Below are 14,691 nucleotides of genomic sequence, written 5' to 3'. Positions count from 1 at the left end.
GTTCCTGTTCTTGTGTAGAGTCGAATGGTTAACTGATCCCAAACAAGCAGATATATAGCAGATGATCAAGATCCAAACCAGCAAGCATATATTTAATATAAACCAGAAAGATAACACAGGAGAACATAGATGAAAAATAAAGAACAAGAAGGAGAACACCAAGATATAACGTGGTTCGATTACCAGATGGATAATCTACATCCACGGGGCTAGCAAAAGGAGAGATCAAATATTATTGATAGAGAGAAGTGCTTACAAGCTCACAACCAATCCCTTTGTTGTTTGTCAAGAACAAACCTCCTTCGTGACCCGAGAGCCACACTGATATTTTCACACTTCACTGCTTTCTAACTTAATGGTTAAGATTCGCACACTTCCATTCACACATTCCTAACAAATACTAGAAACATGTATGGACAGCTAGGAGCTAAAATATTTATTTAGTCAACAGGTCTGAAGCTTTCTCAATACCTAAAATGCTTTTAGTGCCACATCAGCAACAACTTGTTTACGACTTTGTCCCAGATGGTACCCTCTTTGAGCACATACACGATGAGAACAAGTCATCCAATTTACCTTGGGAAGTTCGTCTTGGAACAGCAGCAGAAAAAGCTGGAGCATTATCTTAATTATCTGCATTCTGCAGCTTCAACACCAATCATCCATAGAGATATCAAGTCCTATACTGCAAAGTTTCAGACTTTAATCGTGATTGGTTAAATTGTTTATATAATTATAAGCAAGCAGTGATAGAGTCTAGAGCGAACTCCTTCAATCGTGATTGGTTAAATTGTAGATATAATTTAATAATTCTCAATGCTCAACTGACTTTGTTATTAGGATTAATTATTTATTTGTAATTATACAATTTAATTATCTAATGTAATTGGCTCAATTGATATATTCTTTATACCTTCATCTATAAGGTTGTCTTTTAAAACTAAAATTGTTGTGAATGATAAAATAATAATAATAGTAATAATCAAACAAAAATTGTTTATTTTGAACGCGGCCAACTGGGCTATGTCATCAGTTACATTGCCAACGTACTATACAAGTATTCAAAGGCTTGACTTAGTGATTTTACACTAGTTCTAGTCTTTTAGATTTGGTGAAATTTTCTTTTATTTGATTGAGAATATATTGTATTCCTTGATCAAAGAAAAAAAAAATTTCTGCCATTTAAAATTTTGAATTAAAGAAAGAAAGAAAAGCTCTACTATACCAGTTACCAACGTCGTTTTAATTTTCAAAGAAAACAATTGGCCATTTATATAACTATGGCGTAAGTTAATGCGTGTGTGTATATATATATATATTGTGGTCTTGTGGTTGAGATTATTTGGCATAATTTTGATCATTAATAGAGGGTCACGAAACCAATGATCATTAGCTCAGCCGATGACTTAGCAGCGCGGAACAAGTCTCTGAGTCTTAATTAAGTGTTGAGTCTTCCCACAATTAAGTGTCGAGTCTTCCCTTGATGCATAGAAAAAGGAAGCACCATGTCTACGGGGTTTGATTAATTTCCTCATCATCTGATCCAAAATGGAGGCCATGACCATCTGCTTTGCTGAAAGGACGCCCATTATCATACAACTACTGATCATGATCTTCATATCAGCAGCAGCGGCTCAACAAGATCCGCCTGACTGCCAACGGTGGTGTGGAGACGTAGAGATTCCGCACCCATTTGGCACCACCGAAAGCTGTGCACTGGACGCCAAATTTCTCATCAACTGTAGCAATGGAGAACCTATACTGGGCGAAAATCTGGAGGTCACCAACATATCCATTGAAAACCATGAGGTGAGCATCATGTCGTATATCGCTAAACTTTGTCACAAGAATGGAGAGGAACAAAACCGGCCGTCCCTCGAGGTGCCTAGGTTTACGATCTCTAGTTCCAAAAACAAGTTCACTGTGGTCGGCTGCGACTCCTATGGCTACCTTTATGGTAATTACAAAACTCAAAACAACTACTCCACGGCCACGGGTTGCTTCACTAGATGTGTAAACCTTGATAGAGTGTCTGCCAATGATTCATGCTCGGGCATTGGGTGTTGCCATATGGACATCCCTCCTGGACTCAAGAATATATACGTGAAGCCCTTTAGTTTTTATAACTACACAAAAGTGATCATGGATTTGAACCCTTGTACCTACGCCTTCGTTGTTGAACAAGGCAAGTTTAACTTCTCCCAAGATTATCTTCTAAACGGATTCACTCCGGAGAAGCTGCCACTGGTGCTTGAGTGGTCAATAGATAATGATACGTGCGCTGCCGCTCGTCATCAAGCAATTCCCTCATTTTGCCCTTGCGAAGGGAATTCCACTACTCATTACCTCAACGACAGCTCTGGATCATACTATTGCAATTGCATACGCGGCTTCAATGAAAATCCATATACGCCCCTTGGTTGTCAAGGTTCCTATACCTTAATTACCTATTATTAAAATTTTCCTAATTGTCACTACTTTCTTCTATAATTTAATTATTTAAAAAAAAATTAATTGTATTGTTTTGTTTTCGTGAATTAATGATTTTTGCAGACATTGACGAATGTCTTGCTTCTAATAACTGCACTGAAAAGGGCCAGGAGTGTATTAACCAAGCAGGGACTTATACTTGCAAGAGTACAAAAGATGGACAACTTGTTGCAAAAGTCATATTTGGTATGTATTCATATATATATATATATATATATATAATCATATTTTGTCTTCAACACATATAGACCTCATAGTAGCTAGCTAGCAGACGTTCATCTTGATCAGTTCATTCAATATTCATGAAATGCAAATATATGTATAAATTATGACATGGAATAAAAGGGGGAGTATATAAACAACTAATTAACTTTATATTATTGTGGTGGTGGACTACTTTCCATTCAATTAATACACATACAAAGGAGTGAAATTTTCCATCCAGTACTGGTAGAAATTAATTAGTGGATGCATAGCATGATTAAGATTCAAAGTAAGAACTGTGCTGAAATTCAATATGAATTTTTGAGGTTGTTTATAAATGACTTGTTAGTTTATATTAATTTCTCAATATATATATATATATATATATATATCTATATCAAGGTGTTGCAATTGGCATTATTGCCTTCCTTTTGAGTAGCTCTTGGTTATACGTGGTCTTCAAGAGGAGAAAGGTAATCAAGCATAAAGAAAAGTCCTTCCGGCAGAATGGTGGATTTATTTTAAAGCAAAAACTCCCTCGAGAAGAAGACTACTCCAATGAGACAGCAAAAATATTCACTGAAGAGGAGTTGAAAAAGGCTACAGTCAACTATGATGCCAGCACCATCATAGGCCGAGGAGGTTTTGGTACGGTCTACAAATGATTTTTACAAGATAACACAATTGTTGCCATTAAGAAGTCAAAAATTGTGGATCAAAGCCAAACCGAGCAATTTATCAATGAGGTTATTGTTCTCTCCCGAATTAACCATAGGAATGTGGTTAAACTCTTGGGGTGTTGCTTAGAGACAGAAGTTCTTTTACTTGTATATGAATTCGTTCCTAATGGCACCCTCTTTGAGCACATACATGATAAGAACAAGGCATCCAATTTACCTTGGGAAGTTCGTCTGGGGATAGCTGCGGAAACTGCTGGAGCATTATCCTATCTTCACTCTGCAGCTTCAACACCAATCATCCACAGAGATGTCAAGTCTTCCAATATACTTCTTGATAACTACACTGCAAAGGTCTCCGACTTTGGAGCTTCAAGGTTGGTTCCAGTGGATCAAATTGAAGTAGCAACAATGGTGCAAGGAACTCTTGGATACTTAGACCCTGAATACTTGCATACAAATTATTTGACAGAGAAAAGCGATGTTTATAGCTTTGGAGTTGTTCTTTTGGAGCTACTAACAGGACGAAAGGCTCTGTCATTTGATATGCCGGAGGAGGAGAAAAATTTAGCCAAGTATTTCCTTTATTCCTTGAGAGAAGGTCGTTTGTTTGGAGTCATAGAGAACAATATAAACAAGGAAGAGAACAGAGAACAACTTAAGGAAGTGGCTGAGCTAGCAAAGAGGTGCTTGAATTTGAATGGAGATGATAGGCCCAGCATGAAGGAAGTAGCAATGGAATTAGAAGGACTAAGAAAAACACAGAAGCATCCTTGGGTTAATGCAGGGGTGAATATGAAAGAAACTGAATACTTGCTTGCTGAGACATCCAATGGGAATGATGCAACTGCTGCATATGACAGCATAAGCAACCATGTCGCACTGGACTTCTCTGGAAGATGATCAGCAGAGCAACGCATATATAATTCCCCGCAGATTGGATTAATTAGCGTGCTATTGTAATATTAAATCTTTTACTTTTTTTTTTTTTCAAATGTTTAAATAAGTTTGTTTTAGAAATAAAGCAAAGCACAATAATCTTTGTGGTTTATAATTTTTGTTTTTTGGATGAATAGAAAGCTAAAGGCTACTTGGTAGTCGCTCAATTTTATTTGAAAAAGTTGTATATATTTTAGAGTAAAACATCATTTCAAGTTATTCAGCTTTAGATTAATTTCCACTGGCTTCGCTCGATTGGATTAACGACAAACTTGCATGTCGTTTTTTTGAGGCTAAAATAGGTATGCTCTATGGGTGCAAAGAGTAAAATTATAACTATATAGTTATTGTCTGTAGAATGTAGCGTAGGTAGTAAAAAAATGTAGTGTGCCTAGAACCATTCATTTTAAAAATGTACAAATTTAATTTTTAATTTCTTCAACAAAATATTCTTACATTTTCTATGCAGCATTATTATTTTATATTTTTCCATACATAATAAAAACAAATTTAAAAAGTATTGTTGAAGTGGTTTTATGAATTCCACTATATATTTTTAAATATTCTTTAAGATGCTCTTTAGAAAATTAAATATGCTTTTCAAGATAAAGATTATTATTAGAAATGCTCTAATATATAAAAAATGAATTTGACTATTTATATTTAGAAAGTTAAACTCACTTTTTATTTTAAAAAATTAAAATAAAAAGTGAATTGGAACTATTTTATTAGAGCTTCGTTCTTTAAAATAAAGAATATAGAAAGGACAAAGAGTCTTTTGGTTCTTTAAAGACATTTTATTATTTATTTTAAAAAATCATTCTTATTTTTTATAACTTTAATGAGTTTTTTAAATTGAAAAATAAAAATAAAAAGTAAGATTTGATTCTCTATATTTGAAGCGCTAAACCTACTTTTTATATAAAGTTTTTAGTAAAAGCATTTATTATTATATAATTTTTAGTGCACACTTACAATTAAATTTATTAATTATAATTCAGATTTCAATTTTTTTTAAAATACTACTTTGATGTAGGGAGAAAAAAAACAAAAGAGAGAGAGAGAGAGAGAGAGAGAGAGAGAGAGAGAGAGAGAGAGAGAGAGAGAGAGAGAGAGAGAGAGAGAGAGAATGTGAATTATAATGGTTTTTTGGGACATGCTAAATGAAGAGAAATTACAAAGATTACTGTTGGAGTTGGATAAAAAAATCACATTCTCTATGTTTTAAGATTTTTCAAAATATCAAAAATCACACTCTTTATATTTTAAGATTCTTCAAAATATTTTTTATTTTGAAAATTATACTTTTTAAAATAAAAAACACTATTGAAGATGCTTTTAAAGGGTCAAGGGAATCTTTAAATTAAATGTATTATGTTTAAATAACTGATGAATTCTTTAATATTGATTTTTTAATATAAAAATTGGTTTAACTCTTTAAATATAGAGAACAAAATCTACTTTTTATTTAAATATTATATTGATATAATTTAATGTAACACATATTCTCAAGCCAATAATGTAATAGTTAAACAATAATTCATATAAAAAAGAAAGAAGAATTATAAATAGAACAATAAATGTTTATATAGATTTTTAAAATAAAGGATATTGTTGGAGCGCTTTTTAAAATTTCACTCTTTTTATCAAAAGTAAATAAAAGTTTATTTTTTCTTTTCTTTTTTATCAAAAGATACTTTTTATTTTAAAGAGTTTATTTCTTCTTTCTCCCTGAAAAAAAAGTTTATTGAAATCCTTTTTTTTTTAAAATTTAATTTGAGCATTGAAGTCTATAATACAACAATTATTGTTTCCTGAAACAACTTTCTGAATCCCCCATCTTCAAAATAAAAAAAAAAGTCTTACTTTGTATTAATTTTACTTAATTTGAGGTTACTTTTTGAAATAAAAAAATTTAGGACCTAGTCATCCAAATGATGTTGCATTCACTAATTATTCTAATTAAGAGAATGTACTACTTAATAAATGCAACGTGTGTAGTTTACCAATTGAGCAATATCATTTACAATAAATAATTTTCTGAAGGTGGAGAGACTGTATATTTACCCTGCAATTTGCTAATTAATTTTTTTTTCAGCTAATTAATCCGTTTACAGTATTGTTAAATATTTAATTGGGTTCTTATTCAATAATATAAGACTAGCGCTTACTTGCGCTTGCTGCTTTATTTTTTTTTTTTCCGATTCAAAAACACAATAACACTTTTATATTAATTTCAGATAACATTAATTAATGCAACTAACGGCTATATATATATATATATATATATATATGACTTTGACGATGTTTTCCATATAGATTCAACCCAAAAAGTCATCATCACCAACCAATGATATTGTTCTAAGAGTTTTGAAGTAATTAAATTACCAGCTAAGTACCACGACAATTCAAAAGAAAACCAACTCGCAAGTTATATAAATGTCATCCACGAATAACTTATTGACTTTGGTTTATGGAAAATTAAGTAAATTATAATTGGATAAATATCTGGGAGTTTTTTTTTTTTTTTTTTTTTTTTTTGTGAACAAGTTGTCATATGAAAACTCAGCCATTGCTTGCAGCATAGACTTAGACTTAGTCTCGAGTCTTCCCCTACATTAGAAAATGATGGCCATATATGTTTAATTTTACTAGCTTTTTCAGTCATGACAAAATAATCTCCTCTGGTTAGGATAGAATGAAGTTCATATGCTTACTTGAGAGAATGCTAATTTTCATACAACAGCTAGTGATCATCATGATATTCATATCAGCAGCAGCAGCAGCATTAGCAGGTCAGCCAGATCCGGCTGATGAGTGCCGACGGTGGTGTGGAGACGTAGAGATTCCGTACCCATTTGGCACCACCGAAAGCTGCGCACTGGGCACCAAATTTCTCATCCACTGTACTACTGCCGGCCAACCTATCATAGTTGGCCATCTAGTTGTTACCAACATATCCATAGAAAACCATGAGATAAGAATCGAATCGTATATCAGTAAAGTATGCTACGAGGATGGATTGGAAATTATAAACCACAAATCTCTCACGGTGCCTTTGTTTACCATATCCAGTTCAAGGAACAAGTTTGTTATTGGCTGCGACTCCTACGCCTATCTTTATGGTAATTACACCGAACGTGTATTTAACTACTCCACCGGCTGCTTCAGTAGATGTACAGACCTTGACAAGGTGTCGGCCAGTGGATCATGTTCGGGCATTGGTTGTTGCCAGATTGACATCCCTCCTAGACTCCAAAATGCATACGTGCTTGCCTCTAGCTTTGACAATCACACTAAGATTGGGTTCAACCCCTGCACCTACGCCTTCGTGGTTGAACAAGACCAGTTTCGTTTCTCCCGAGACTATCTTCGAAACTTTTCACAAGAGAGAGTCCCCCTGGTGCTTGACTGGGCAATAGATCATGATATGTGCGACATCAAACCAGGTGATCAGAGTCAAAATTAAAAAGTACCATTTTGCCCATGCGGAGCCAATGCCGATACCCGTTTGCTGAACGATGGGTCTGGATCATACTACTGTGTATGCAAAGCCGGCTTCCTTGGAAACCCGTACTCCTCTCATGGTTGTCAGGGTTTGTACCCCAATTTCCTTCATTATAATTAGTTGCAACAATTTTGTCCTTAATTGTTCATGCTTCGGTGTTCCTTAATTATGAATATCATTAATGTTGTTTTGTTTTTTCCGCGACGTCTGCTTGCAGACATTAATGAATGTCAGGATTCTAATCCTTGCTCTGCACTTGAGGACTGTGATAACCAACCAGGGACTTACACTTGCAGACCAAAAGATCAACTACTAATTGTGATTAAAGTCACCGTTGGTATGTAAATCCATTAATAATCCATAATTCCATATGATATATGCTGATATATATATATATATATAAATGAAATTTAAAAGTATTAATTGTACATTACTTTATATGTAACTGTGGACTTTATACTTTCAAATAAAAATATATATATATATATATATATAACAAATTTAATTTACATCCAATCGAAGACAGTAGTGCTGGTGAGACTGAAACTTAAAGTAATACCAGTGAAACAAATTAATTAATTTTACTTTGAGACCTACCACTATTTGTAAATTATCTGTATTAGGTTCTGCAATTGGCCCTTTTGCCTTACTCGTGAGTATCTCTTGGCTATATTTGGTCTTCAATAAAAGAAAGCTCGTCAAGCTTAAAAAAAAGTTCTTTCAGCAAAATAAGGGATTTATTTAACAGAAAAAAACTGAACAAAACGGGTACTCTAATGAGACAGCCAAAATCTTCAAGGAAGAAGAGTTGAAAAGGGCTACTCTCAACTATGATGTGAGCACCATCATTGGCCGGGGAGGTTTTGGTACAGTCTACAAAGGATTTTTAGCAGACAAGAAGCTTGTTGCCATCAAGAAGTCCAAGATTGTGGATCAAAACCAAACCGAACAATTTATCAACGAGGTTATTGTGCTATCCCAGATTAACCATAGGAATGTGGTTAAACTCTTGGGGTGTTGTTTGGAGACGGAAGTTCCTTTACTTGCATATGAATTCGTCCCTAATGGCACCCTGTTTGAGCACATACACGACGAAAACAAGGCATCCAATTTACCTTGGGAAGTTCGTCTACGAATAGCTGCAGAAACAGCTGAAGCATTATCATATCTGCATTCTGCAGCTTCAACACCAATCATACATAGGGATTTCAAGTCTTCCAACATACTGCTTGACAATTATACTGCAAAAGTTTCCGACTTTGGGGCTTCAAGGTTGGTTCCACTTGATCAAACTGAAGTGGCAACAATGGTGCAAGGCACTCTTGGATACTTAGATCCCGAATACTTGCATACAAATCAATTGACAGAGAAAAGTGATGTCTATAGTTTTGGAGTTGTACTTGTTGAGTTACTAACAAGACGGAAGGCTTTGTCATTTGATAGGCCAGAGCAGGAGAAAACTTAGCCAAGTATTTCCTCTATTCCTTGGGAGAAGGTCGGTTGTTTGAAGTCCTTGAGAGTAATATAAAGAAGGAAGAGAACTACGAGCAAATTAAGGAAGTGGCTGAGCTAGCAAAAAGATGCTTGAATCTAAGAGGGGATGATAGGCCTAGCATGAAAGAAGTAGCAATGGAATTAGAAGGACTAAGAAAAGCACAGAAGTATCCTTGGGTAAGTGCAGAGGTAAATATGGAGGAAACTGAGTACTTGGTTGCTGAGTCTTCCAATGCAAATGATGGTAGCATTACAGCTTCTGTAGAACCGGATTTCTCTGGAAGATGAGCAATTAATCAAGCATAATCCTGTGGATATTGGATCGGTTTCCTATTGTAATATTTGAATCTCTACCTTTGTTTCAGGCTTTATAATAATATGTTTCAGGGAAAAAGTTATATCTCTTTTCGGTTCATAGTTTTTGTTCTTCCTTTTGGTCACATACATGTATATGTTACTTTTTTCTTTGGTAAGATGGCCATATGTTGTTTACCTTCGTACACAAGGAAAATAAAAAGGTCATATATCGTTGGCCTAGTAAAAAAGAAGAAATATTATGATTGGCTACCCTTGTTGGCCATGGTATATGATCTTCTCTCGAGCAATTTATAAATGATGTTATTATTTCCTGAGTTAACCATAGCAATGTAGTTAATCTCTTGGGATGCTGTTTAGTGTTTAGAGACTGAAGTTCTTGTACTTGTGCAGAGTAAAATGGTTAACTGATCCCAAACAAACATATATATAGTAGATGATCAAGACTCAAACCAGCAAGCATATATTTAATATAAACCAGAAAAATAACACCAGAGAATAAAGTTGAAAAATAAAGAACAAGAAGGAGAACACCAACATATAACGTGGTTCGATTACCGGATGGATAATCCACATAGCAAAAGGAGAGATCAAATATTATTGATAGAGAGAAGTTTACAAGCTCACAACCATCCCTTGGTTGTTTGTCAAGAACAAACCTCCTTCGTAACCCGAGAGCCACACTGATGTTTTCACACTCAGTGCTTTCTAACTTGATGGTTAAGATATTTAGGCAGGTATGAAGCTTTCTCAATACTTAAAATGCTTTTAGTGCCACATCAGCAACAACTTGTTTACGACTTTGTCCCAGATAGTACCCTCTTTGGCACATACATGATGAGAACAAGTCATCCAATTTACCTTGGGAAGTTCGTCTTGGAATAGCAGCAGAAAAAGCTGGAGCATTATCTTAATTATCTGCATTCTTCAGCTTCAACACCAATCATCCATAGAGATATCAAGTCCTATACTGCAACGTTTCAGACTTTGGATCTTCAAGGTTGGTTCCACTTGATCAAATTAAAGTAGCAAAAATGGTGCAAGGAACTCTTAGATACTTAGACCTTGAACACTTGAGTACCAATCAATTGACAGAGAGAAGCACTGTGTATAGCTTTGGAGTCGTACTTGTTGAGTGACCAACAGGACAGAAGGCTTTGTTGTTTGATAGGCCAGAGGATGAGAGGAATCTAGCTCAGTATTTCCTTCATTCCTTGAAAGAAGGTCGATTGTTTGAAGTCATTGAGGATAATATAAACAAGGAAGAGAACAAGGAGCAAATCAAGGAAGTGGCAGAGCTAGCAAAAGGGTGTTTGAATTTAAGAGGGAATGATAGGCCTAGCATGAAAGAAGTAGAAAAGGAATTGGAAGGACTAAGAAAAACAGAGAAGCATCCTTCGGTTAATAAGGAGGTCATGAATATGGAAGAAATTGAGTACTTCGTTGCTGACACTTCCATGTAAATGATGGTAGCATTACAACTTCCGCGTATGACAGCGTCAGGGACTATGTAACATTGGACTTCTCTCGGAGATGACCAAATTAAGCATTAATATTGTGGACATCTGATCTTTTTCTTTATTATATATTATTTTTTTAAACTTTTTTTAATATCTGTAATAATTGAATCTTTAACATTGTTTGAGAGACGTTAGAATAATTTTGTTCGAGAGCATTATCTTTTTGGTTATAAATATGATTAGATTACGGAAAGAAAATAAAGAAATTAAGATTATGACTGGAAAGACTCCTTATTGACTGGTAATTATCTGATCTTATATTGGTTAAACAAATTCTAAATCGGAATTTAAGAATAAATATGTCATTGTAGAAACTAATCAATATCTTCATGTATTTTAGACATTGAGATTATATATGTGTATACGCACATGCCGAATGTACTGTATTGCTAGCGATCAAGTCTCTATGCGTTGCAAGCCGTATTCCAAATAGAGTTTGACTATTTACCACAAAAGCAGACTTTAACTTCAATCTCACAGAAAGAGGGGGAAAAAAATGAAGAAGAAGAAGAAGAAGAAAAGGACCTTGGCTTTCCATTAAAAAAAAAAAAAAAAAACACATGCAAAAGTATCAGACGTCAATTATCAATTTTTTTTTTTTTTTCGTGTGGGGGGGAGGTTAAAAAAAAACAAGCTATCAGTTTACTTAGAATGCATATAAGAAAAAGCCAGCTCAGTGTGCAAAGACAAAAATGCAACAAAAATGTGGAAAAATATTAAATATTTATCAACTTAAATGTTATTACGGTTTCAATTGGGATAGAAATTTTAAGGCATTTTGCTTTCATTGTCCTAAAATTATACTGCTAATAAAATTAAAAAGAAAAATCAATAGAAATTGAATCAATGAATAATTGCACCAGCCTAATAGTGGTGAATTAAGTCTTTTTCTTCCTTTGAATATGTTTGAAATACATGGTTAAAAAATAAAAAAATAATAATAAAAAAAACTATATATTTGACTCCCCTATTTTACTTTTGGGTAAAAATCATAGCCTAATTTAGCTAATTACTATTTTTTCATCAGATTTTTTGGACGTGAATTTAGCATGAAGGGAAACATGAAGCAAAGAAACAGCAGAGAGGGCCATGAAGGTAGCAAAACCTCGGCATCAATACTTGATGCAGAGGCCTTCGTAATCCCATCTGATCCGAGATCTCCTTCTGGGGGTGGCGTCTAATGTAGTATTCTGCATCAACATCATCTCACTCTCCATCCTTCTCTCTCCCTTCGTCTGATCTGGATACCTTTTCTTTGACTCCATCCCCATTTACTGTATGATTTATTTTAAATGTTTCTTATTCTCTTTTTTGTTGTTATTCTATTTCAACCAAAATGATTCAATTGAATCCTTTTTACAGCTAGTTAAATCATGTATCATGTGTTTTACCTATGTATGTATAATCAACCTTAGAAACCAGCACATTACTACTTCAAATTAATGAATCCTTCAAAATCAAATAACATGCATGATTAATTGTTTCATATTTATTAATTTCCTGCATAATTTTTATTATAATCTAGTCAAGATGCTCCAACATTACCATTCAAATGATATGTACCTTCTTGGTAATTTAATGAACCTATGCTAATTTGCAACTTGCTTACCTGGAAGGGATCGACTAATTAAACAAATTCTTAACTTATTGCTACTAATTGATCATGTAGGTGCTGCAATGGGGTTATTTACCATAATCATGGGTACCGCTTGGTTACATTTGTATCTCAAGAACAGAAAGCTATCCAAGCAGAAAGAGAGATTATTTCGTCAAAATGGCGGGTTAATTCTGCTTCAACAACTTTCTGAACAGAAAAATTACAATGAAGCAGTCAAGATCTTCAATGCAGAAGAGCTAAGAAAGGCTACTTTCAACTATGATGACAGCACAATCATTGGCAAAGGAGGTTTTGGAACAGTTTACAGAGGAATTTTACCAGACAATAGGATTGTTGCCATCAAGAAGTCCAAGGTTGCAAGTCAAGACCAGATTGAGCAATTTATCAATGAATTGCTTGTGCTTTCCCAGATCAATCATAGAAATGTGATCAGACTCTTGGGCTGTTGTTTAGAGACAGAAGTTCCTCTACTTGTCTATGAATTTGCTTCCAATGGCGCTCTCTATGACCATATACATGAAAAGGGAAAGGCCTGCAATTTGCTCTGGGAAACTCGTCTAAACATCGCAGCAGAAACTGCTGGTGCACTATCATATTTGCATTCTGAAGCTTCATTACCAATCATTCATAGAGATGTCAAGTCTGCAAATATACTTCTTGATAACTACACTCCAAAAGTTTCGGACTTTGGAGCATCAAAATTGGCTCCAATGGACCAAACCGAGTTTGTAACAGTGGTGCAAGGAACAATTGGATACTTAGATCCTGAATACTTGCATACCAATCAATTGACTGAGAAGAGCGATGTGTACAGCTTTGGAGTTGTTCTTGTGGAGTTGTTGACGGGACAGAAGGCTCTCTCATACGATAGAAGTGAGAAGGAAAGAAGCCTGTCTATGTATTTCTTCAATGCCTTGAAAGATGGAAGGTTATTTGATGTGGTTGAGAGTCATATAGTGAATGAAGGAAACAGAGAGCAAATCAAGGAAATGGCAGAGCTTGCAAAAGGGTGCTTGAATTTGAGAGGGGATGATAGGCCTACTATGAAAGAAGTAGCAATGGGATTGGAGAGAATAAGAAAAAGAGACGAAAAGCATAGGTGGGGTAGTAATGCAAATTTGATCGATTTGGACAAGATTGAACACTTGTTTGGTGATGAGATGCCTAATGCTTACGGCAAACAAAGTGATCAAACTCAAAGTACTATAAGTTTCCCCATTCCGTCGGACTTCAGTGGGAGGTGAATTTGATCCTCACATTATACAATTTTTCTTTCTTCTTTTAAAATTTTCCCATCTTTTTGGCCCAAGTTGAAGAGATTAATTATTATCCCCTATACTGTACACTTTGATGCTCTCAGTTTTCTCTGTGTTCATGTTTTATAATACATAAACCATGTTGACATTTATAATATCTATTTTTTCAAATTTCGAAGGTCTAAAGGATCGATAGGCCACGTTTTCACGGTTTCTATTCATAATGGAAATTAAAATCAACTGTGCTTTTACTCTTTTGTTCCACAGTTCATATTTGTATTGAAAATCAAAATCAAACAAGTTATATTTTTACCCTTTTGTTCCACACAAGATTTCTATTCCTGTTGAGCTTATCTTAGGACATGTGTATTATTTTTTAACAGATAGGCCACCCCAACCAAACTCTCTGACAATGTCTTCCACCAGGATTGGCCTGCCTAGAGCTGCGTCATCTTTTTTTATTTATTATTATTATTCCACCTCAATAACCTTTTGGCATATCATAGCAGATAAGCCTGGATTTGATGAGCTAACAATGATTCATGATGCAAAACAGGACACAGTTGCTTTACTGAAACATATAAACTAAATTGATCAGGAAGCTGGAATTTCGACTTCATAAATCAAACAGTTTAAGAGGGACAAGTTATAGTTTCAAATCAAACATTAA

At 34.5% G+C, this 14,691-nt stretch overlaps 3 protein-coding genes across 3 annotated transcripts; all 3 read left to right on the top strand.

The window, feature by feature from the left end:
- Positions 1–1,519: 1,519 nt before the first annotated feature.
- LOC107404619 (putative wall-associated receptor kinase-like 16) lies at positions 1,520–4,311 on the top strand. The gene is given in 3 exon segments (XM_060814622.1): positions 1,520–2,448; positions 2,508–2,676; positions 3,097–4,311. Coding segments are annotated over 3 exon segments (2,247 nt in total). The 5' UTR covers positions 1,520–1,548; the 3' UTR covers positions 4,275–4,311.
- Positions 4,312–8,221: 3,910 nt separating this feature from the next.
- LOC107405775 (putative wall-associated receptor kinase-like 16) lies at positions 8,222–9,712 on the top strand. Its single transcript, XM_060814620.1, is given in 4 exon segments — positions 8,222–8,234; positions 8,442–8,470; positions 8,567–9,277; positions 9,280–9,712. Coding segments are annotated over 4 exon segments (1,074 nt in total). The 3' UTR covers positions 9,601–9,712.
- A 2,539-nt stretch (positions 9,713–12,251) lies between these two features.
- On the top strand, positions 12,252–14,155 carry LOC132799261 (wall-associated receptor kinase 1-like). Its single transcript, XM_060816746.1, has 2 exons — positions 12,252–12,423; positions 12,817–14,155. Exon 2 carries the CDS (start codon positions 12,825–12,827, stop codon positions 14,007–14,009), a length of 1,185 nt encoding a protein of 394 aa, XP_060672729.1. The 5' UTR covers positions 12,252–12,423; positions 12,817–12,824; the 3' UTR covers positions 14,010–14,155.
- The last annotated feature ends 536 nt before the right edge of the window (positions 14,156–14,691 follow it).

Source organism: Ziziphus jujuba, chromosome 1 (genome assembly GCF_031755915.1).
Source record: "Ziziphus jujuba cultivar Dongzao chromosome 1, ASM3175591v1".
Taxonomy (NCBI): Eukaryota; Viridiplantae; Streptophyta; class Magnoliopsida; order Rosales; family Rhamnaceae; genus Ziziphus; species Ziziphus jujuba.
Note: the sequence above shows the minus strand (reverse complement) of the source record. Positions and strands in the feature narration are given on the sequence as shown.

Bases quoted from the DNA above. Each gene is read 5' to 3' on its own strand.
- LOC132799261 (XM_060816746.1), top strand. From the start codon at position 12,825: ATGGGGTTATTTACCATAATCATGGGTACCGCTTGGTTACATTTGTAT.